The sequence below is a fragment of the Panthera leo genome, chromosome B4 (assembly GCF_018350215.1).
Source record: "Panthera leo isolate Ple1 chromosome B4, P.leo_Ple1_pat1.1, whole genome shotgun sequence".
Classification (NCBI taxonomy): Eukaryota; Metazoa; Chordata; class Mammalia; order Carnivora; family Felidae; genus Panthera; species Panthera leo.
In genome coordinates, this window is record NC_056685.1 from 25,120,371 (window position 1) to 25,144,959 (window position 24,589).

Genomic DNA, 24,589 nt, shown 5'->3' on the forward strand with positions numbered 1-24,589 from the left:
TCAGTGAGTACCTGGGTTTTGATCTTTAGTGAATGAGTCCTGATCTTTCTTCTGTAATGTGATATAAAGCCTTGTAATGGAATTAATTCCGTCTAGGCAGTGGCATTTCTTACTCCCTTAGGTAATTTCCTTAAGCTTCAAATCCTTTCCCAAACTCCGGCTGTAGCACTTCAACTAAGAGTTACTTCCTTCCCTTCCCCTGGCTCTCCAGAGAAGCTGCACACACACTTCTCTGGCTTCTTCTTCTTCTTTTAAAAAAAAAAAAATTTTTCTTAATGTTTATTTTTTGAGACAGAGACACAGCGTGAGCAGGGAAGGGGCAGAGAGAGAGGGAGACACAGAATCTGAAACAGGCTCCAGGCTCCGAGCTGTCAGCACAGAGCCCGACACGGGGCTCGAACCCACAAACTGTGAGATCATGACCTGAGCCAAAGTCGGATGCTTAACTGATGGAGCCACCCCAGGCGCCCCATTATTTTATAGTAGTTTTATTAAGATAAAATTTACATACCATAGGGGTGCCTTGGTGGCCCAGTTAAGTGTCGGATTCTTGGTTTCGGCTCAGGTCATGATCTCATGGTTCCTGAGTTCAAGCCCCACCTGTGGCTCTGTGCTGATAGTGCAGAGACTGCTTGGGATTCTCTCTCCTCTCTCTCTGGCCCTCCCCCACTTGCTCTCTCTCTCTCTCTCTCTCTCTCTCTTCTCTCTTTTTCTCTCAAAATAAATAAACATTAAAAAATTCACATACCATAAAATTTTTCATTTTAAAGTGCACTCAGTGTTTTTATATATTTTCAGTAGTGTGCAAACATCATCCCTATTTTTGTTACCCTAGGAAGGGACCCTCTCCCCATTAGCAATCCATTGTCCTTTCCCCCCTCCACCTTCCTAGTTTCTGGAAATTGCCAGTCTATTTTCCATGGATTTGCCTGTTCAGGACATTGCATATCCACGAAATCGTGTGGTATGTGACCTGTTGTCACTTAGCATGATGTTTCCAAGGTTCATCCATGTACTTTTAAAAAACTATAGTAAGAACACTCAATTATGAAAGCTACATTCTTAACAAAATTTTGAGTGTACAGTATGGTATTGTCTACAGGCACGATATTGAACAGCAGATCTCTAGAACTTACTCATCTTGCACAATTGAAAATTACACACATTGATTAGTAGCTCCCTGTTTCCCCTCTCCCAGTCCCTGACATCCACTATTCTATTCTTTGCTTCTATGAGTTCTGTTATATTAGATTCTTCATAGAAGTAAAATCATGCAGTATTTGTCCCATGACTGGGAACTTAGCATCATGTCCTCAAGTTTCATCCATGTTGTCAGATATTATGGGATTTCCCTCTTTTTTAAGGTTGAATAACATTCCACTGTATATACTGCATTTTCTTCATTCAAGTTGTTTGTTTATTCTGTTGTATGGATAGGCCACATTTTACATCATCAGTTAATAAACATTTAGGTTGTTTCTACTTTTTGGCTATTACGAATAATGCTGCTATGTCTCATGGGTTTGCGGGGGGAGGGGCGGAATCCCAAGGGTTTTGATGCAGGCATTCTTAGGTGCGGGTGTGGGTGGGATGGAACAGTGGGAATCCCCTTAGAGCTCTCTGCCCCATGTTCTCTCTCTAACAGTGGACTTGCCTTCTTTCTCCTTTGCTTTCTGTTGTGGCAAATCCTTGTTTATCATTGAGCTATTTTCTGCACCTCATGAGGGACTGCTCTGCAGTGTTCTCCATGTCTTCTAGTCAAGAAAAACAGGAATGGCAAGCCACACTTCCTTGTTACTGGTAACACACCAGCTTGGGGAAAAGGCTTCTCTCTTCTACAAGAGTTTGCTGCTTTTCATGCTCTATGCTGCTTCCTGCTGTCCCAAATAAGCCTCCCTCCAAACTGAGTAGGAGTCACAAGACCATTTAGGATTTCATGTACTCACCTTCTTCCTCCCTCTCACTTCCCACTGTTCTAGAATGGAGAGTTAGGAGCTCATCCAAATGACATAATATATTGGTCTCTTTCTTGCCTTGAATGCCACTTTTCAAGTAAACATTTATTATAAGAAGTTAGCCTTCTCTCTGAATGTTGTTTTTTTCTTATGTTTTTAACCTATTTTTGCTCATTTTATTAGTTTTAAGGGGAGGGACATTTTGTGATTTGGCTTCTTTTTTTTTTTTCAGGAAAGTCTTCGGGTGATTCTCTAGAAATTATTATAAATTATTTATTTGCTATTTAATAGCCCATGGAGTGAATGTAACATGACTTATTCCAGAATTCCCTTATTTTTGGACATTACATTTGTTTCCATTTTTGGCTATTATAAATAATGCTTGGAGGAGCAATTTTTGCGTAAATCTTTTTGTTTTGAGATTATTTTCTTAGGTTAAACTGCCAGATACGTAATTATCTGACCAAAGAAATAAGCTGGTTTTTAAGTTCCTTGAAACATCTATGCCTAATTGTGTCCCCAAAAGGTTGTTCTAATTTGCATTTGCACCAGCAAGGGTTAACTGTGCCTCTCTGATTGAATTTTTGCTCTTATTTAAACAAAACAAATGAATAGAACACATAACTAACTTCTTGTTGTTAGAATTTACAGTGGTATGAGTTAGAAAGAGCATAAATATAATTTCAACTGCCTTAAAAGGCATAGATGCTATCGTGACAATGCTGTTGTTATTTTGTTTTGTGTATCTGTGTACTTTTTGATTACTAGTGTTTATTTCAATGAAAAAAGTAGAAAGATGCATGTTGGATCAGTGTGATCTAACAGCTTGAGTATAATTAAGTAGATTTTTCAGAATCTTGAACTTCAGCTGGGTCACTATTTTTTATCGAGGTAGACATACATACTGAAACATATGGTATACTGCAGAGTTTAAACTGCACAATTTGATAAATTTGACATGTGTATACGCCCATGAAACCATCAAGCACAATCAAGATAAAGAATTTTTCCATCATGTCTAAGTTTCCTCTTGGCCCTTGTTTTCTTTCCAGATCCTTCCAACACTCCCACTCCCCATTCTGCTTTTTGTCACTGAAGATTAGTTTGAATTTTTGTAGTGTTTCAAATAAATGAAATCATAAATTACATACTCTTTTTTTGTATGTGTCTGGCTTCTTTCAATCAGCGTAACTATTTTGAGAGTCATCTATATTGTTGTGTTTCCAGTTTGAGGCCATTAGCAAAGAGTTGCTGTGAACATTTGTGTACAAGGCTTTGCGTGGACATAGGCTTTCTCTTCTTTAGGGTAAATACCAAGGAGTAAAAAGTCTGGGTCGTATGGTAGGTATATGCTTAATTTCTAAAGAAATTGCCAAACTATTATCCAAAGTGGATGTCACATCCTACCAGCAGGGTGTGAGAGCTCCATTTCCTCCACATCATCACCAACACTTGATATGGTCAGTTTTTTTTGGTGTTCAGACATTCTGATTCCAATAGGTGTGTGGTGCATCCCGCTGTGGTTTTAGCTTGTATTGCCAGCTGGGCTACTTTGATGCTATAAGGATACACAGAGATATAGTGAAATAGTTGTGTACCTTTATATAGTTTTGTGATGTTGGATAAGTTATTTAATCTCTCCGTGCCTTGCTTTACTCATCTAAAAAAACAAAACAAAACAAAACAAAGATGATGAAAACTGTACTACATACTTTAAAAAAGCTGTTATTAAAATTAATGGACATTGTGAATGTAAAATCCTTTGTAAACTACATAAGTAATAGATATTATCATGATGATGGCTAAATTGCTGCATGATTTTGGGCAAATCACTTCAACTTATTTGAGGATTACTTCCCAGTTCTGTAAATTGAGGGGATAAATAAGGTGACCCCTAAGTTTCCTTCAAGTACAAAAATATTCTTGTCTAAAAAATATATTGATGTTCCAATACCACATAAAAACACCACATTTATGGAAAAGTACTCCTTAATGTAGAAGAAATGATAGCTAAACATTTAAAAAACATGCATACTTTATAATTTCTTGTTATCTTAGCTTCGCGAAATTTTAAAATCTTACCAGATTTCTATTTTTCTGTGTCTTATGTGGAGGTGATTACTAATGAGTCCTTTTGTTTCTGTAATTCATGTGATCCAGAGAGAAAGCCATTTTAGCATTCATACACAAATTCATCTTCTGTATTCCAAATCTTGAAAATAATGTGATAATTTCATTAAATATCATGCAGTCAGTTTAAGGCATTTTTGTAAAGTTTAAAAAACTGTATCTGCCTTTTCAGATCAAGAGCCAGGCAATTTGGGAATGTTAAAAGGTCTAGGAACCACTTTTATTTTGATTTGTATATAAATGAAATCATTTAAAGGAACACCTAATTGGAATTGAGAAAACCAAGGGAACTGTGCTGTAGAGCTATTGGAAGTTTCCAGGCTCCCTATTTTAATAATGTTCTGCCAAACATCTGTTTCATTGCTTAACATCAAATAAACAAATAATATGAAATTTGATAGAATAGCATCTCAAAGTTGATTTTCAAATTATTAAGAGATTTAAGAATATAGCTTGTTGTACCTAATTAATATATTTCTTAGCAGTTGACGAAAACATATTTATTCTCTGATAATTTCGGTGACTTCATCGATATTTTATGATGCAGTTTAACTGCTTAGTTTGAAGTATACTCACAGTGACATGTTTTTTTCCTTCAAGTTTTCTTGAAGACATTATAATTTGTCCATAGATTTTAACAGTCATCTATTAGATTGGAGAAAAACAGTAGCAATTAGGAGCCAATTCCTTCCTTCATATTCTCTGGCATTTAGCAGATTGAAAGCCGACAGAGTTACACCATTAGTCTCCCATTTCTGCTTAAAAATTCTGTTTTTCCAGTGTTTTATTTCATCATTTTAACATCTTTCTTTAGTTCTCAGTACGCCATTTCAGGGCTTGATATTATTGGATTTGTTTTTCCAATAATTGTAGAATTACAGTGATGGCTCCAGTTCCTTCTCCCTTGCCTGTATTCACACCCTTGGCCATCTCATTGCAAGTGAATGGAGTGACGGCCTATCCCTCAACACTGGGCTCAGCCAGCTGACTTGCTTTGGCTACTGGGATGTTAGCTGACCTGACACAAGTGAAGTCTTGGAAAACGGCATCTGTGGCTGACACCTTGGACATCACCTTGAGAATATCTTTGGGCTGGCCTACTGGAGGATGTGAGAAATGACCCTGGTCATGCCTAGTCACCTGGATCAGGTAATGGCCAGCTGACCCCCAGCTGTGTGAACTGGTCCAGTGGAGATCGGCAGAACTGCTAAGCCAATCCTCAAGTCACCCCAGATGCATGAGTAATGAACACAAAATTCTCTGCCAGTGAGGGTCTGTGACTGTTTTGCATTATTATTGTCACAATAGATAAGGACACATTACTCAAGTCCTATTTCTAAGCAACTTCCCTTCACGTATATAACATTTTTTTTAATTAAGCAGACTGTAAATGTAGAACAGTTTAGAACAAAAAGATAAAGACACCATTTGTTCAAATTTTGCAACTATACAAGGAATCTCCTGCCTTGTTGATAGTGAATGAGGAAAAAGTCTTATACCCACCTTGTTTGACTGGATGGATTTTTTAATACCGTCAGAACTTTTATTAGGAGGGATAGAAGCCAGAAAGAGAGTTTGATGCTTTTCTGACTTAAATAAATTTAGGTAAGTGTCTTAAAGAAAAGTGGAGTTCCACTAATAGTTTGAAGTGGAGTTAGGTGATACAGTAACGAGGCAGTGGTTCTCAACCCTGGCTGCATAGTAGAGGCACTGGGGGAGAGTTCCAAAAATACCCATGCCCAGGCCTCATCCCAGACCAATGGCATTGCCATTTCCGGGAATGAGGCCCAAGTTTATACGTTGTTTAGCAGCTCTCCCGGCTTTCTAATGTATGGCCCTGGCTGGCAGATGTTTCCCTAAGAGGAGCGATTACATTATATGGGAGATAATGCTAACCATTTCAGTCTGACCTAAAAAAATAGGCTTCTTACAAAAAAGGTAGCGTTTGGTCAATTCTATAATGATGAGGTACAGAACAGAATGGTTGTAAAACATGAAATATACAGACACTTACTGGAAGGCCTTTTCTTCCAGCATAGGTTAGGAGTTCACTATCTTATGAATACATTGTCAGTATGTGTGTTTTTTTTTTAAGTTTTTATCTAAATTCCAGTTAGTTAACATACAGTGTAATTAATTTCAGGTGTACGATATAGTGATTCAGCACTTCCATACATCACTCGGTGCTCATGACCAGTACATTCCTTAATGCCCACTATCTATTTCACCCACCCCCCCCACCTCCCCCTGGTAACCATTAGTTTGTTCTCTATATAGTTAAGAGTCTATTTCTTGGTTTGCCTCTCTCTCTCTATTTTTTCCCTTTTGTTCATTTGTTTCATTTCTTAATTTCCACGTATGAGTGAATTCCATGTCTTTCTCTGACAAACTTATTTCGCTTAGCATAATACTCTCTAGCTCCATCCGCATCATTGCAAATGGCAAGATTTCATTCTTTTTTTTGGCTAAGTAATATTCCACTGTGTGTGTGTACCTGCCAATTTGTTAATTGGATTATTCCTTTTTGGAGTGTTGAGTTCCAGAAGTTCTTTTTATATTTTGGAAACTAACCCTGTATCAAATATGTCATTTGAAAATATCTTCTCCTATTCTGTAGGTTGCCTTTTAGTTTTGTTGACTGTTTCTTTCGCTGTGCAGAAGGTTTTATTTTGATAAAGTCACAATAGTTTATTTTTGCTTTTGTTTCCCTTGCTCAGGAGACATATCTAGAAAGAAGTTGCTATGGCCGCTATCAAAGATGTTACTGCCTGTGTTCTCCTCTAGGATTTTAATAGTTTTGTCTCATATTTAGGTCTTTAATCTATTTTGAGTTTATATTTGTGTATGGTGTAAGAAAGTGGTTCAGTTTCATTCTTTTGCATGTGGCTGTCAGTTTTCCTAGCAACATTTGTTGAAGAGACCCTTTTTTTCTCTTTTTTTTTAATGTTTATTTATTTTTTTTTTTGAGAGAGACACAGAATGTAAGTGGGAGAGGGGCAGAGAGAGGGAGACACAGAATTTGAAGCAGGCTCCAGGCTCCGAGCTGTTAGCACAGAGCCTGACTCAGGGCTCAAACTCAGTAACTGTGAGATCATGACCTGAGGCAAAGTTGGACGCTTAACCAACTGAACCACCCAGGCTCCCAAGACACTCTTTTTCCCATTGTATATTGTTTCTTGCTTTGCCAAAGTTTAATTGACCATATAGTTATGGGTTCATTTCTGGGTTTTCTATTCTGTTCTATTGACCTATGTGTCTATTTTGTTTTGCATTTATTTATTTATTTTGACAGGGAGAGAGAGAGAGGGAGGGAGGGAGAAAGAGAATCCCAAGCAGGCTCCATGCCATCAGTGCAGAGCCCAACATGGGGCCTGAACCTGTGAATTGTGAGATCATGACCTGAGCCAAAACCAAGAGTCAGACTCTTCACCAACTGAGCCACTGAGGCGTCCCCTGTGTGTCTATTCTTGTGCCGGTACCATACTGTCTTGATGATTATAGCTTTGTAATGTAACTTGAAGTCTAGAATTGTGATGCCTCCAGCTTGGTTTTCTTTCCAAAGTTGCTTTGGCTATTCAGGGGTCTTTTGTGGTTCCATACAGATTTTAGGACTGTTTGTTTTAATTCTGTGAAAAATGTTGTTGATATTTTGATAGGGATTGCATTAAATGTGTAGATTACTTTGGTAGTATAGACATTTTAACAATATTTGTTCTTCCAACCCATAAACATGGAATGTCTTTCCATTTCTTTGCATCATCTTGAATTTCTTTCATCAGTGTTTTACAGTTTCAGAGTAAAGGTCTTTATTTCACTTCTTTGATTAAGTTTCTTCCTAGGTATCTTGTTTTTGGTGCAATTGTAACTGGGATTGATTCTTTAATTTCTTTCTGCTGTCAGCATGTGTTCTCATCTAACAATTTCTACCTTTCTTATTCAGTGTAGCACAAAGTTTAACAATCTCTTAACTTTCTAAAGCTTTTCGTTAACCATTGCTGCCTGAGCCCTTTAGTCTCTGCTTCCCCTAAGCATATGCTAACAAGAACTGAAACACAGGAAAGTCTAGCACCTCTAGAAATCAAGAGCTTCAACGGAGATTATGGGTTTGGAAGACGGTAGTTATGACTTCTGCTTCCACAGCAGGTTGAGCTGCTGTTTGAATACTTTGAGTGGTAATGTTACTTGCTAGGATAAGAATCCTAGCTCTAAATTCTGATAGACTTGGATTCAAAATCTGGTTTTGTCACTTACTAATTTTAGGTTCATCATTTTAAAAATGGGGACAGTAATGGTCACTTGCTCATGAGGTTGTTGGGTGCATTAAATAATATAATGCAGAAAAGCGTCCCTCACAGTGCTTGGCACATGGTAGTACTCAATAAAGGTTGTCTATAATAATGATAATAGTTGTTTTAATTACTATTATAATGTAATTGATTCTATTTTATACCGTTGAGCAGCTCTGTATGATATTTAGGTCATTATATATTTTCTCAGAACTTCTGATGTTTTGGGAGTTAGGATTTCAACATCTGAATTTGGGGCAAGGGCACAATTAGCCCATAACACAAAGCTTCAGAATCTTCTCCCAGAGTTGGAATCCAGAGCACAGTGACCAAAGACAGAACATGGCAAAGCTGATTCACTATGGAAGGGTGTCTTGGAGGGTCTTTCCATTAGTACCCAGGACTGCCCTGACTTGACTTCTGTCTTTCATGAGACCTGGTCCTTCTCTTTCTCTTCTTTTCTATGAGTAACCCCCATTTCACTATGATACATTCATTTCTTTCCCCTTTAAGCTAGCCAGAGTCAATTTCTATTGTTTGCAATAAGAAAAACCCTCTGACACATAACCCTAAGTCTGTTCCCAAATGTGGACTCTAGACAACTTGTGCTGAAAGCTGGCATCATCCGTTGGAAGTCCTTGCTACTAGAACCGACAAATTCCCAATGTGAGATGGACCTAAATAAAACTCCCTATTTGTGTATGTGTGCCCGTAGATCTTTTGCCTTACAATTGTATTAAATTATTTGTATGCTTAATAGTAACCTGTTCAAACAATATGTGCTGTGAAAGGATTAGGAGAAAGTGCTCAATTTTTTTTTTTTTTTAATTTTTTTTTCAACATTTTTTATTTATTTTTGGGACAGAGAGAGACAGAGCATGAACGGGGGAGGGGCAGAGAGAGAGGGAGACACAGAATCGGAAACAGGCTCCAGGCTCCGAGCCATCAGCCCAGAGCCCGACGCGGGGCTCGAACTCACAGACCGCGAGATCGTGACCTGGCTGAAGTCGGACGCTCAACCGACTGCGCCACCCAGGCGCCCCTCAATTTTTTTTTTTAATTCTGTTGATCACTGAAATCCTTTAATTTTTTTGGTTTAGTTAATAATTGTGAAAGCTCGCATGATGAAGACCAGGAAAAAAGTTGGGTTATGGAAAAGTTAAGTTGATGGAGCACAAGCTTTGTATGCAAGAAAGGTGCTGCTTGGGGGAAAAAAAAGTTTTGACTGAAAGTCAAACCCAGAATGCCTGATTCACCGAGTAGTAACTCTGACAGAGGCTACTATTTATACTCAGTGTCCACCCCCCCTCCTCTTTTTATGGTATTAGACTATTTTAGCTGGGCACGTGGCTACCCAGCATAAAGGTGACAGTCCCTAGCCTCTCTTGAAGCTAAGTGTGGTCACATGACTATACTCTATTGGATGGGATACATGTACAGGCATATTGGTAGCTTTTAATTTGCACTCTGCCCTTCCCTTTAATCCCTTGCCATGGCTAATTATGGATCTAATAGGCTCTCTTAGATTATGTAGGTAAGGGCAACACTCCAGAACAACACTCTGCCAAGAGAGGAGAATGGCCATCTGCTGATTTTATGGGACACACCCTTGGTACCAGCTTGGATATTTGTGTGGTAGAGAAAAATAAGCTTCTCTCTTGTTTCAGATTCTGTATTTGGGTTTAGCCTGAAGCAGTATCTATGTCCTATCTGATATAGTGGCCATGAATATGCTTTCTATTCTTGATTAAAATATTGGGGTAATAGTGGAAAATGGGAACATAACTGAATTGGAACCATTGGTAATGAGTTGTATCCAGTGTGCTCAGTGAACAATGAACATGTATGATATTCAGTTTTATCTCACGTGTTTAAAGTGAGAGGAAGGCCCTCAACTTCAATAAGAAACGTTATATTATGGGTGTCTTTGGGTGGCTCAGTCAGTTGGGCACCTGACTCTTGGTGTCAGCTCAGGTCTTGATCTCAGGGTTGTGAGTTCAGGCCCCACATTCAGTGAGTCTCCCCCCTTCACTAGGCGTGGGGCCTATTAAAAGAAATGTCATAGTATGTATTTCAATTTCTCTTAAAAATGTCCATAAAGATCATTTCCGTGATTTCAAGAGGTTTGCCAAAGTAGCATGTATGCAGTAGAGTGGGTTTTGTTAATGGCCTGATCCTATCACTTCAGAGCCAAAAATAATTTTTTAATGTTGAAGAGAAGAAAAGAGAATTTCTTACAAAAATCAAACTGTGGTGCAAACAGCTCTATCACTGTGTGTATAACTCCTTTCAAATACCACATGCTCCATTTTCTTCCGTCTTTAGGGGAAAAAAAATAATGACATCATATTGGGTACATTAGAAAACCACATATATATGCTATAACAGAAGTGGGAATGCTTTCCAGAGTCAAATGGAACCAAAGAATGGAAACCATTTGCCCCTAACTTCCAATTCAAAGCACACAACGGTCCAGCTTTTGAGTGTGGTATGTTCCTTGATTTAGTCTTTGACAGAATGCTGAAAGTAGTCCTCAATTGGAAGTTTCTCCATAGTTTCAATCCAAATATCCAGAACCATTTGTCAGAGCCAATAAAACATTTTCTGCCAGTTCTGATGACCTACAATTGTGGTTAGAATTTTCTTATCTAGTAGATTAAACAATTAAAAATAAAACCGTTTGAACATGGGGCCTAATCTAACACTTTAGCTATCCATTTTTGTGATTGATGTAGATTTTTGGCAAAAAGATTGCAAATGTTAAAATCTTTCTAACAATTACATATTTTCTCTTTAATATTCTCATGAATCCTTTTTTTAAAATTACCTAATATGGATGGTCCCTATGTACATCCAGTGTCCAATCAGAGGATCTTGTGTTCCAAAAGTTGAAGAAAAACTACTTTTCTTCAGAGTTCACACTTTCAAATTCCTTAGAGTTGAGACTCTTAACTGGGGTCTATGAGGGAACTTACGAGTCTGTGAGTTCACTCACTGAGATGACAGTCACAATTTTGATGACCCAGACCTATAGCTTTCAACAGACACACACAAGCATTCATAACCCCAAATAGATTAAGAGCCTATCACATATTGGATAATAGATATGGAATCAGAGTTTAATATAACCTGGCTTTATACCATTAAAAGATTAAAACAGCTTAATCCTTGGGGCACCTGAGTGGCTCAGTCAGTTAAGCTTCTGACTCTTCGTTTCAGCTCAGGTCCCGATCTCACGGTTTTGTGGGTTCAAGCCCCACATCGGGCTCTGGGCTGAAGGTACAGAGCCTGCTTGGGAATCTGTCTCCCGCTCTCTGCCCCTCCCCCATTCATGCTGTCTCTGTCTCTCTCAAAATAAATAAATAAACCTAAAAAAATAAAACAGCTTAATCCTTTTGGAATGACAAAAGCAGAACATCTATTGCAACAGCCCATGGTTTTCAAAACCTTGTTATTTTTCCTCAGTTGTAAAAAGTCTTGCTTGCTCTCTGTGATACTGCAGCCAGAGCCTTACAGTGACTGCTTAATGGAGAATATAACTCAAGATTGGAATAAGAGGTTAGTGTTTACTGCATCACTTTCAAAGTCCAGCTGTAAATATACCATAGTTGAGAAGTGGGGCAGTATAATCTCTTCAAGCTTGAAAAAACAGTGAGGCATAGCCAAATACTTTGAACTGTTTGCTTGTTTAAGAAGAAATCTATTTCAAGATTTGATTACCACTAACTCAGACAACTTTTTCATCACTAAGTCCTTTCAATTCCATATCATGTGTTTCAAATTTTGTCTGCATAACTTATTTTTGTTCTACTTTTCTGTCAAAAACAATGTGGAAATCCCAGGTTATATAATTGAGGACTTGGAGAGGCAATATACATCTAGCCAACCAAAATAAAATGAAAGCTATTATCATGAAACATGCTTAGGGAAGTCTATCCTTTTTTCGGTTAAGCGTGCCAACATTTGTGATCTTAGAATGGAGTTAGAGGAAACTAGGTTTTCCTTAATGCCACCATGTGCAAAATCATTCTTTACCATAACAGATGATCCATAAAAATACTTGTGCATTTTTTAGATACCCATGAGAACAAATCAATGTTAAGTAAAAATAATAATGAATTATTTTTATAATATACCTGCAAGCGGAAATCATTCTGTTCATCTCCCTTATTTGGGTTCATTACCATACCCATTTGACGTGTCAAGTGAAAACCTCTCTGCAAACCCTCTCGGTATGTAGAGCAGGTACTGAAGTGCTAATTTCTTTCTTCCTCCTTAGTTGTATCAGGTTGATCATGCAGTTCTTTTCGAGTTACTGTTGGAAGGGAAATGTTGCATGGCTTTGAACTAATGTCTCTTCTGTCTGTAGATTTTTAAATTCACATGCGGATGTTCTAGGCAGAGGAGGTTACCAACGTGCAGAGTTGTAAGAGTCCATGAGGACATAAGGCAATACTTGGGCAATTTAGATTTCTTCGTGGAGGGGCCCAGAGGGGAGTAGGAGACTCTTCTGATAGCCACCTGATAGAATAAGGAAAACATTCCTCTGTGAGGTGGCAGTGCAGAAAGGCTGACCATTACCGAACTGGCTATTGTATAAAATTGCCACAAAAATGCTTAATAAAGAGAAAATGAACAGCATATGGACTCTGGTCCATGAAAACACTTCATGAAAACACTCAGGGAAAGAAAGAACAAAGAGCAATCTTTCCAATGTATATGGAAGAAGTAAGATGTTTTCCTAAATTTTTCTATCACTGTCAGCATTTTGGATGGAAATATGCTGTAGGAAAAAGATTAGCTCCAGTTTGCTCAGAAAGAATTTTCCCTGCAAATAATCCTGTGTGTTTTTAATATGTCGGGTTTACATTGCCAATCAGTTCTATTTGGTAATTTTCAATATGATTTCTTTTTAACCCATGAATTATTTAGAAGTGGGTTTTAAAATTTCTGAATTTATCGATTTCTTGGCTCTCTTTAGCTACTGATTGCATTTGTAATTTTATTGCAGTGCTTTTTGTTGAGCTGTGCTTTGCGGTCAAGTATTGATCAGCTTTTGAAAATGTTCAATGTGTGCTTGAAATTAATATGTTTATAAAATATTTATTTGTAGGATCCTATACATATACAGCATACATATATAACACATATATATCAGTTATGTCAGGCTTAATAAGTCTGTGCTCAGATTGTCTCAATTTCTACTTCATTTTGATCTACTTAAACTGTCTTTGAGAAAGGTATGTTAACATTTTTCCACTCTGATCTATAATTGTAAATTGTTACCCACTCCACTGTCCTCTTGCCCCCCTGTTTTTCTGCTTATTTTTTGTTGCATGTATTTTTAGGTGGATACAGAATCAGGATAATTAGGTTTTCCTGGTGAATTTATCATTAAGTAGCTCTTGATCCTTAATAATGCTTTTTTCCCCCCTTAGATCTGTTTAGTATATATTAGCTTTTCTTTGGTCATTATGTATCTGGTGTTGTGATCATCACTGGTTGTCCAGCCAGAATCCATTTATCCTTCTTCCAATAGAACCTCAGTTTGTTCAGATAGCCACCTCTGTCTCACACAGCTAAGTGTCTCAGGTGAAGGCTTGATTGGTCTAAGGGTGAGTACGTTCTGTTTTTCAGTTGATTGATTATAGGGCATGAGATCCAGTGCTGGCCAAAATGAAGTGTGCAGGTAAATGGGGGGAGGCTTTGGGAAAATTTTCTTCTTCTGAGCAAGAGCCATGGTCTCTTTTTCCCACCTGGATTTTGCTGTTTCTAGTATGGTACCCAGAACTGCTGCTACCGTCTTGTTACAAGCCTAAAAACCAACAAAGGGATGTAAGAGCAGAGAGATGGAAAGGACCTGGGTCCTTCATGCAACCATTTGGCTAATTCCTTTTTGCATACCCTTTTAATTTTTTTTCCCATTTTCTGTATTTATCATTGAAAAATCAAGTACACACTAACTATAGATTTATTATTTAAATACATTCTATAAGAATATAATTATACCTATCATTCCTGCATTATTATTATTCTTATTTAAATGTTTTGCTTAATAAACACCTTACTTAGGATTCAGTTTAGCTTACAATGCCCAAGAAAAGCTATTGTTTTAGTTTTTATTTGCAACGGAAGTTAAGCATTTCTGCAATTTCTGTGTAAGGTAGTGCACACAAATTACCAGATTTGCAGATGGAAGATTTTCAACTGTTTTTCCTAGGTGGAAATGTAAGGAAGTAAAAATTGATACTGCATTATTAACGTACTTTAATATATATGTACATATGATTTTAGGGTGTAATGTGGATGTCTCCCAAATGAATTGATGGCTTTATTATCTACTGCTTAAAGATGTAACAATACTACAGGGACTCCACAAACTGTGGCAGGTCTGTGGCAGGTTAATCTGAAATTATAGTAAAATCTCAAGATTTACTCTATGGGGTTTAACGTAAAATCAGAGAGGTATGTGTGCAAAAATATTATATGTGAATTTGAAGCATTTAATTGAAGAAACAATTTTATGGAAACATAAATGAGAAAACCTATCTGTCATTTTTCTATCACCCATCTATCATCTATTATTCAGTGAAAAAAAAATAGAAAAGCCCACAGACATTTCATGCAATTTGATGTGGGTCTTGAGGCTTCAAAAGAAGAACAGTATGAAAAAGAATGAGGACATGGCTCAGTTTCTCTCTCTGTCTTCTTACCATGTCAGCAATATTCTTCTTGTGTTATTTTAGTTGAACTGCTATTACTTCTATGCTAATAATTTCTATATTCTTAGGTCTGGCCTCAAGCTCTAATTTTATAATTATAAATTATAATTTAAATTTCCACCTGAAAGTTTTGTTTTCATCTTAAAATAAAAACATCTAAAATATGACTGATCATGTTATTCCACAGCTAAGATCATCTACCCACATTCTAAATCTCTTCATCTTAGCACTACTTTCTCATTCCTGGAACTGAAAAATTAAGATTAGCTTTTGGTTCTCTCTCAATATGATCACTCTTATCCAGTTAAACACTGAGGTTTTTGAATGTGTCCTAGAAATATTTCTTGAAATGTTGCTGCCTTTCTTCAACTCCCTAGAATACCTCTTTATTCACTATAAACTTAATGCAGTTGCTTCAAATATGGTCAAATACACGGTCCATTTCTGTTGCAATGCAATTAACATATCACTATCAAATTTATCTTCTGGAATCTGTTTAATTTTACTTATGCCTTTTTAACGAGTCAATAACTTATCCACAAAATAACTATTTGTGTAATTATGTTCCTTTTTTTCTGAAGTGGTGTCCTTTTAATTTTTATGCATCACTTTTCTTTTAGTGCCTCATATCACCTGAATAAAGTTGAATTGCTTCAGACCTGAACACAGGTTTGTTTGTATTTTTTTTTAAACTTCTTAAGAGGTACATTCATCCATTTACATTCATTTAATAATATATTCGCTTGTCTGTCACCTTATTTTGCTGTTTTCAATTTCTTTATGATTTCTTTTGCTTTTTTTAGTCTTTTCTTATATGCACTTGGTTTTACTTTTTTCCTTATAGTTTTTGAAAATTATAATCTTTTTCTCATTCTGCAAGCAGGTGTCTTTAAAAATTAGAAAAATTCGTGATGCTCAATGCCAGTTTTGTAAAAGCAAAGATTGATGCAATTAAACGGTAGCAAGAATGAAATAAATCATTATACATACAAATACCGAGATGTTCATAAGCAATTGAAGTGGCAATATTGACATTCACCTGGAAAAAAATTTTAAGACATAGTAATAAAAAGCATTCACAAAACTCTATGTACAGTTGACCTTCTGTGACTTCCTATAGTTTGTTCCTATTCCTGTTATATTTAGCAGAAATTCTATTACATTTCTGTTCTATTTAGCAGATATTCTATTACATTTCTGGCATGTAAATGCCACTTTTCCTGGTTTCCACAGCTAGCTCGTTGGCCAGAGTGATGGTATAAGAATTAGGGTGTCTACATTTACTGTGACTCCTTTTTTTCCTTTAGTGTTGTTTCATTCATTCACTCCTTCAATAAATATTAATGACTACCTACTAAATGCCAGGTATTTAAGTCTAACTGTAGGGCTAAATAATTAAGCTTAACTGAAGATTACATAATCTATAAACCAAAAACAAAAGGAAGAGGCTGGAAGATAGAGAGTTTAGTAATAAAAGCACAATAGGGTAGCTTGACTATGAATGAATGGGAAAGTCTCTCATTCATGCATATGCTGTGTTCCAACTGAGTCAGAAGGGTAGAAATCCGAAGAGAGTGCAAGGAAAGTTAGAGATGAATAAATCTGAAATTATTTTTTTATTAAAATTTTTTAAATGTTTACTTATTTTTGAGAGAGAGAGAGAGAGAGAGAGAGAGAGAGACAGAGTTTGAATGGGGGAGGGGCAGAGCGAGAGGGAGACACAGAATCAGAAGCAGGCTCCAGCTCTGAGCTGTCAGCACAGAGCCTGATGTGGGGCTCAAACTCAGGAACCAGAGATCAAGACCCGAGCTGAAGTTGGATGCTTAAGTGACTGAGCCACCCATGCACCCCTGAAGTTATTTTTAAGGTGTGAATCTTACTCTGTGACTTACCAGGAAAATCCTGCCACGTCAATACCTCAGAAAACCAATCGCCTTATTTATTATATGTGCCTCAGTTTCCTCTGTAAAATGGGCTAAAAAATAATACCAACCCTTTGAGGTCTAGTCTAAGGACTGAGTAAACACAGGTAAAATGGGGTAATAATGATATTACTATTGTATATTATAATGATATTATATATTACTATATTAATAAATTATATTATATAATATATTAATATGCCAGGCACTGTTGTACTTACTTTTCATATGTTAACTCTTTTAATCCTCATGTTACCCTGTGAAGTCAGTGTGATTATTCTTATCTTGCAGATGAGGCTTAGAGGCCTACTCTAAACATTTTCCCTAAGAAATAAAAATTTTTTTCTAGAAATTTCAAGGACATCAAGACTAGTAATTATAGGAAAAGACTGAAATTATCCTTTTTTAAGAGCCAAAACTACTGTTAATTTAAGAATAAATGTATCACACATATTTTTATTTTTTGTTTCCCATTTTTATTTAAATTCTAGTTAGTTAATATATAGTGTAGTAATGGTTTCAGGAGTATAATTTAGTGTTTCATCACTTACATATAATACTCAGTGCTCATCACAACAAGTTCCCTCCTTCATACCCATCACACATCACTTAATACCCAGCTCACTTCATAATAAAGCTGAAAACATTTTCAATACAAACAGTTGTCCTGTCTGTAGTTATCGTCTAAATAAATTCTATTTTCATTTCAATGAAATGTAATGCATGTTCCCACGTACAAGAATGTTTGACTCTTTGGAAGACCCTTTGTGAGAGATGGGATTCATACACCCACACATTTAGTGGCACGATTACCGAAAAGTAGATGGCTTTATAGCACTCATTACACTTTCTAATACATGGAACTGTTGCTTGCCTTTAAGGCAGAAGTGGGAGAGATCCAAGCTAAGGTTTACCCCCTGAGAATGTTCTCTAACCTGCCATGGTTTGTTACATGATGGCCTTCTTACTATTTGTCTATGTATTCACCCAAACCAGAGCAGACTAGTAAAGGACAGTTTATTCCTGCTACCGTCTGCACTACCTGAGGCAGGCATTTCACTGGCTCCCTCCACTGCACACCTCTCCACTGAGTACCAGCTATGTAGGTTGGGTGAGACGGAGCCCCCGTGTTGTTGTCTCCATAGGACCCACGGAAATCATCATAAATCCATCCCCTTAACTTGGTTCCTCAGGGATGGATACACTTAGGCCTAAGGCAATCTATGTTGTCATTACCTGAGTCAGTTAAATCAGCAGGAAGCCCAGTTTGCTCAGTGGCTTAAGAAAGTGAAACTCCTCTGAACAGAGCAGTGTGAAGATGTGATGTTTGGAATTGCTGCAGCTGTTTTGCCACCATGAGGGAACCCAGCTGACAATAAAGCCAACATACAGTAGAGGGGACAGCCAACATAATTTCACACAGTAAAATTCAAACCTTAATGAAAGTTTACTCAAAGATCACTCTACCTTTGGATTTTTGGTTATATGGACCAATAAATTCCCTTTATTTTGAATGCCACTTTGAGTTAGGGTTTCTGCTATGCAACTAACTGCATCTTAATCGGTGCTTATTGTGGTGCCAGGCAACAGGCTTGCAGAGAAATGTATGAAATCCAGGGCTGGTTATTGAGCCAAATGGAAACAGTCAATAATACCTTGGTTTTTATGACTGCAGCTGATTAACTGCTTCCTGATGTCTTTTGTGTCTACCCTACGTTGTATTATCTTTCTCATTTTTGATGTGGTCCCTACACATTTGTGCCCCTTCTTTTTGTTCATCCTTGGTGATCTGGCTGGACATCTTTCCTTGGTTCTCCAAATTGCCTTTCAGAACTTTGCACAGTTCTGCTTTGCCAATTTGGCAAGCTGTTCCCTATCCTGCACTTCCCATATAGTTTGTTCACCTGCCAAAATTGTTTGTTTAAAGAGCATCCAGCTCTTCTGGACTCCTTTCTTCCCATCAGGTCGTGCTTGCTTTTTTTCTTTCTTTCTTCTTTTCTTTTTTTTTTTTTGCCAGTGCCCTACACTTGCTGAAATTTGCTTTCCCAGAACTGATTATTTTTCCCTCATCAGCTTCTTTCCTTTTCCTTAGGAAAGGAATTTTTTTTTATTACTTTTACAGAAGTTTCAATTCTCTTTTAGGTCTTTATTGACTCTGCCCTTATTGAAAATTGAATTAAAAAAAGATTTTTGCCTTCTGATGCATTTTGTAACAAGTAATTATCTCCAGTGTATTTTTAAATCTATTTCACAGTTTGCGGTTGACCCATTTTCTATAGCAAATAACAGGGAAGTTAGAAACCTGTGTGATCACCATATTGGAGTGTTAGGATTCTTGTCCTCATATAATACTGTAAGGAGTAAAGTAAAGGAGATGTAAATGTGTGTTTATATTGTTTGCTTATCTCAAAGTCACTCTAGTAACACATTTTGAACATTAAAAGTTAAGTTATTACCATAATCTCAGGAGCCAAAAGAATGACTTTTACTTTTTTACACATCTCCTGTGCCCCCCACTCCATACACACACTCACATACTGACATTATTTCCATGTGTTCTTGAGAAGAAGGTTTAAGAGGTGGCTGCAAAGTTGTTCTGAGAGGAGAGAAATGCCTTTTTAGTAAAAACAATTTAAGGATCATTTTGATTGTGGAAAGATAGTCTTTAGGATTTTTCCTAGATGGATCCAGAGTGAGGCAAATAATTCAGAAAGAAGTAAAAAGTTGCAAATTATCTGCTAAAATAGATATAATTATTCCTCACCCCACCCTTAGCCCGCCATTTGCATTCGTCTTTGCAGTGTGACTTTGTAGCTCACTCTTTCAAGTGGGGACCGGTGACTTGCTTTGAATGTAGCAGAAGAGACAGTGTTCCAGTTGTTCCTAGGGTTCAAAAAGCCTTGTGTACATCTGCTTGTTCTCTTGGAACCCAGCCCAACCTCCATGTGAATAAACACTGGCTGGCTTACTGGAGGATGAGAGACTGCATGGGAGATTCAAGTCGGGACATTCATCCCAGCAGAGCTCCTGGACACGTGAGAGCCCGCCTACTAAAAGCAAAGCTAACCTGCCTCTGACAGCAGATGCGTGAGGGTGCCCAGCTGAGTCTAGTCCAAACTGCTGAACAGTTACACAATCACTACTAAATAAACGGTTGTTTGGAATGGTTTGTTAAACAACAGAAGCCAATTGATACAGAAACATTTAAATCTCTGAGGATAGTGTCATGGGAGGAGTGCTGGGAATGGGGGCAGGCTATGGGAAAGGAAAATGGGTGGTGAGGAAAAAGAGCCCAACAGGGCAGGTGATGTCAGTGAGAGGTTTATGAGAGTGGCCAGGAGACAGAGCTGAGGTTGGTAGTACACAGTAAGCTTTCTTTAGTCCTGCTCTAACCCCGGAATCTTCCACAAACGACTCCTACTCATGTTTTCCTTGGATGACTGGTATTTTTCAGAATCAAAGAAAAGGGGTTGTGTTTCCTATCTGCGATCACAAGGGTATGAAGAGAGGAAGGAAAGGGGAGTAGCTGCCAGAAGTAAGACTTGAGTGAACTGAACATCTAGAGGAAGCAAGCAATGATGAGGGTCAGGTGGTAGCTTGGAAAGATACGTCCCACCCAAGAATTCCTGGAAATACTGGAAGTGTTGGTTTTGTTTTGCTCTATGTAGGTTCAAGCCAATTTTTTCTCAATCTTAGTGCATAGGGTTACCCCCCACCCCCCAAAACCAGAGAACTTTCAGCCACAAGGAGCTGAAATCACCAGGTTATACATAGTTTCTATCTACCGTACACAATGTTGTGTCTTTTCATTTGTTTTGAAAGTGTAAGGTGGATGCCGAAAACATTGTATGGCACACCAGTTCAGCTCTGGCATCAGTAAGAAGTAATTTTCATTGCTTCACTGCTAATTTTTCTTTTAATACATCTGGAATCAAAAGAGAAATCAGCTCATCAACCCCTGTAAAAAGCCAGGCAACGGCAAAGCAAGTGTGAAGTGAAAACTGAATGCTTAGACGTATTTGAGGTAAAGGGAACATTGCAGGCAAGATGTAGAAGCAGGACAGTCCAGGATATTTGGGGAAGAGAAACAGTTTAGTTTGGCTGATGATAGTGGACAATTGTTTGAAATACCATATGATGTATTTTTCCTCCCTATTATTTCCAGAGTCGGTTTTTTAAATTTGTTTGTTTGGTTAGTTGGTTGTTTTGAAAACCCTGAAGCCTTCCCTCTGTTAAATGAAGAAGCTGAAGATAATTTTTTTTTTTTATGTGGAAAGGGAGACTTAACACTACCCAGAACAAAGCCCTTGCTTAGCTTTGAGTTTCAAACTAGATTTTGAAAATAAAGTCTGTGGAGAAATAAATAAGGTGGCCCCAAAAATTAGACTTTCAAATGCTCTGAAGTGCTAGAAAATCAAGAGTGGTAGCCTTTGTGGGAACAGTGACTGGGAAGGGGTATGAAAGGGACTTCTAGTGATGTCCATTCATTGATCTGTGTGGTCTTCATCTTCTATGGATGTGTTTGCTGTGAGAATATTCATTGAGCTATGCACTGATATTTGTATAAATAAATAACTGAGTGAATAATCAATAGAACAAACTAGACTTTGAAGTAGTAGAAGAATGTTTTCTCAAACCTCTTAAGGCAGAGTTTTTATTTAAAGAACCAAAGTTTGGAGAGTTGGCCTCAGAGAAGGATGAAGGATACCATTAGAGAAAGTACCTGCTATACAGAGGACAGCAAACCCCTCTACTTTGGGAGGGATGTCTGGCAAATGCAAGAAAAGAGAAAGGAGTTGCCTGCGAGTGCTTGAACCACTTGGGAGTTTGGGGGAAATAAAAAATATTGAGAGCCTGGGTAGGGGCAAGGCTTGGAGAGGATCCAGTGTCAGCAAAGCACCCTGGAGGGAGATGTCCCAGCACACCTGGCTGGGGTAGACGTCTAAGCTGGTGAGCTCAGACATCCTCAAGAGTTCTCCCTTACAGCTGTATGGTGCTGGGAAAGTCACCAGCTCATCCCCAGCCCTCTGGGAGGGCCCAGCAGCTGCAGAGATTGGGGGGGGGGGGGGCTCTTGACTAGGGTCCATGGAGGACTCCAGGCATCAGCACAGGTTCCAGGACAACACCTTAAACTCCAGCCACATGCCAGCAGCCACCACCACTGACACAAGATGCCCAGTGACCATGAGAATCCAAACTGTCATGGGTGACAGGGGAGGCAGGCTGGTGATGAGACAAACAGGGCAACATAACTTACCTGGAGGCTCCTCCCTGCATCCCAGGAATCCCTCCTGCCTGCAAGGTGCCAATGAAGGAAGGAGGTGAGAAAGTGGAGAACACTCAAGAAGGGGGCACATCCTGAAAAATGTAGGCATTAATCCAAAGGAGCTATTCTAAATCAAGGGAGGCTAGACACTTGTAATTAGAAAAGTCAAGTTTTTCAACCATTAGTGGAAAGACATGTAAAAATTAAAGGATGTCGCAGACATTTTTGCACATTTGAGTCAACATAGATGATTGTTTTTTGGACCAGAGTACATATAGAATGTATTTGAAGGAGAACAGTGGGAGAGAAGACTGGGGAGGTAGGCCGAAATTAGAACACTGAAGTATTCTTTAAGGGAAGGGAAATCAAAGACATTGATGTCAATTTTCCTGATCTCTCAACAGAAGGGCCAGGACCACATCTGATAATCTAAGAGTAGATTGAAGGTTTTCTCCTGGGGGACATTATGCTAAGTGAAATAAGTGAGTCACAGAAGAACAAATACTGAATGATTCCACTTCGATGAGGTTTTCTATTACTCTAAAATAGTCAAATCCATAGAAGCAGAAAAACCAATAGTAGTTGCCAGGGGATGGGGCTGGGAGGAAATGGGAAAATGGTCATTGGGTGTAAAGTTTCATGAGTAAGTTCTAGAAATCTGCTGTACAACATACTGCCCATAGTTAACAATATTGTAATGCACAACTCAAATTTGTTAATACGGTAGGTTTCATGTTAAGTGTTCTTACTACACACACACACCACAAGGAAACTTTGGAAGGTGTTGGATAGGTTTATTATCTTGATTGTAGCACTGGTATCACACAGGTCCAAACTCATCAAATTGTACACATGGATTATTTGCAGTTATTTGTATTTTAATTAAAAGTCAATAAAGCTGTTTTTTTAAAAAAAGAATAAATTGAGAGTTTTCCAATGCTCATAAGTAATTCCTCATTCCTTCTTTGGCACATCAGTCCTCTGCCTAAAGGGCATAAATAGAAATATTCTTTCTCCAGGAAATTATTAACAACATTATCCAAAAATGAAAATCTCACACAGCACCATCCAGGGAAATCTGTCTGAGCTCCGCGGGGCTCACAAGCAGAAATCTGTGGAACTGAGAAGATGGACCACAAGTCTTGGCTACAGCACATCAGTCTCTCACATTTCTCTGATGCATTCACAACACTCATAGGCAGAGAAGGAAAAAAGACTGTCCTTTTACACCTTCAAGTTTGTTGTTTTAGCTCATAATTAGTTCAGATTAAGAGAATAACCCAAATAAATTGACCTCAGAGATTACAATGTGTTAGCTTGTCTTCTGTTTTATTTTTATATATATTTTTAATGCTTATTTATTTTGAAGAGAGAGAGAGTCAGAGCATGACTAGGGGAGGGGCAGAGAGGGAGACACAGAATCCAAAGCAGACTCCAGGCTCTGAGCTGTCAGCACAGAGCCCGACGCGAGGCTCGAACCCATGAACTGTGAGATCATGACCTGAGCCGAAGTTGGCCACTCAACTGACTAAGGCACTCAGGCGCCCTACTTGTCTTTTGTTTTAAATCAACATCCGCAGCTGTTTGTTGCTTCAAACAAGGCAGTAGAACTAAGATGCAACCTTAATGTTATACACCTTGCAAGTGAAGGTTGGAAACAACCACCACAGCTTTAAGAAGTGATACATTTCCTTCAAGGCAAAACCTGGGTCTAACCGTGAGATCCTCTGGATATGTGCACAGCCCTCAAGCAAGACGAGGGTCGGGTGGTGGTACCGTCTCTCTGCAGTGGAGAGGTATAAAGCAGGAGGGAAAAGTGTGCAAAATCAGATAGCAGCATATGTAAGCAGTCAGGAAATCAGTCTTCTGTCTTTACAGGCCTCTTTGTATGTAAGTTTGGTTTGCACAAATTCTCATGGCAGCTCCCACCCAAGAAAGAGTTCTGACGGTCCCGGCACAAACCTTTCCAGGGCCTTCAGCCTCCTTTTCTCGCTCAAAGTAAAGTATTGTACACAGTAGTTGCAGAAAAGTCACCCTTGCCCCTTAGCACAACCTAAACATCACACAGTGGAACTTAGGAGAGCTGTGCTCATTTTTTTAGGCCATTTTGGTACTATTAGTGGCACAGTTGCAAGACCTTACTATTTTTCCAAAAGTAGGACCATACCTTCTTAAATGCTTAATTTGCACTCACTGAATCACACACGGGGAGAACTTGGCTCATTCCGAATTTAAAATATACTGGAACCTACTGAAGCAGCCTGAGGGGATTCTTTGTCTATGAGTCAGTGACTGTGAAGCTGGTGGA

At 38.2% G+C, this 24,589-nt stretch overlaps 1 protein-coding gene across 6 annotated transcripts in view; it reads right to left on the bottom strand.

The window, feature by feature from the left end:
- Positions 1–12,517: 12,517 nt before the first annotated feature.
- The window catches only part of ODAD2 (outer dynein arm docking complex subunit 2), a 201,735-nt gene continuing 189,663 nt past the window's right edge, over positions 12,518–24,589 (bottom strand). For 3 of the 6 annotated variants that reach the window (XM_042945195.1, XM_042945196.1, XM_042945197.1), the window contains exon 21: positions 12,518–12,892. In XM_042945195.1, coding sequence (XP_042801129.1) covers positions 12,719–12,892 — 174 coding nt within the window. In that variant the 3' untranslated portion in view covers positions 12,518–12,718. The remainder of the gene's footprint in view (positions 12,893–24,589) is intronic. The other 3 variants (XM_042945201.1, XM_042945200.1, XM_042945199.1) reach the window with 1 other exon arrangement.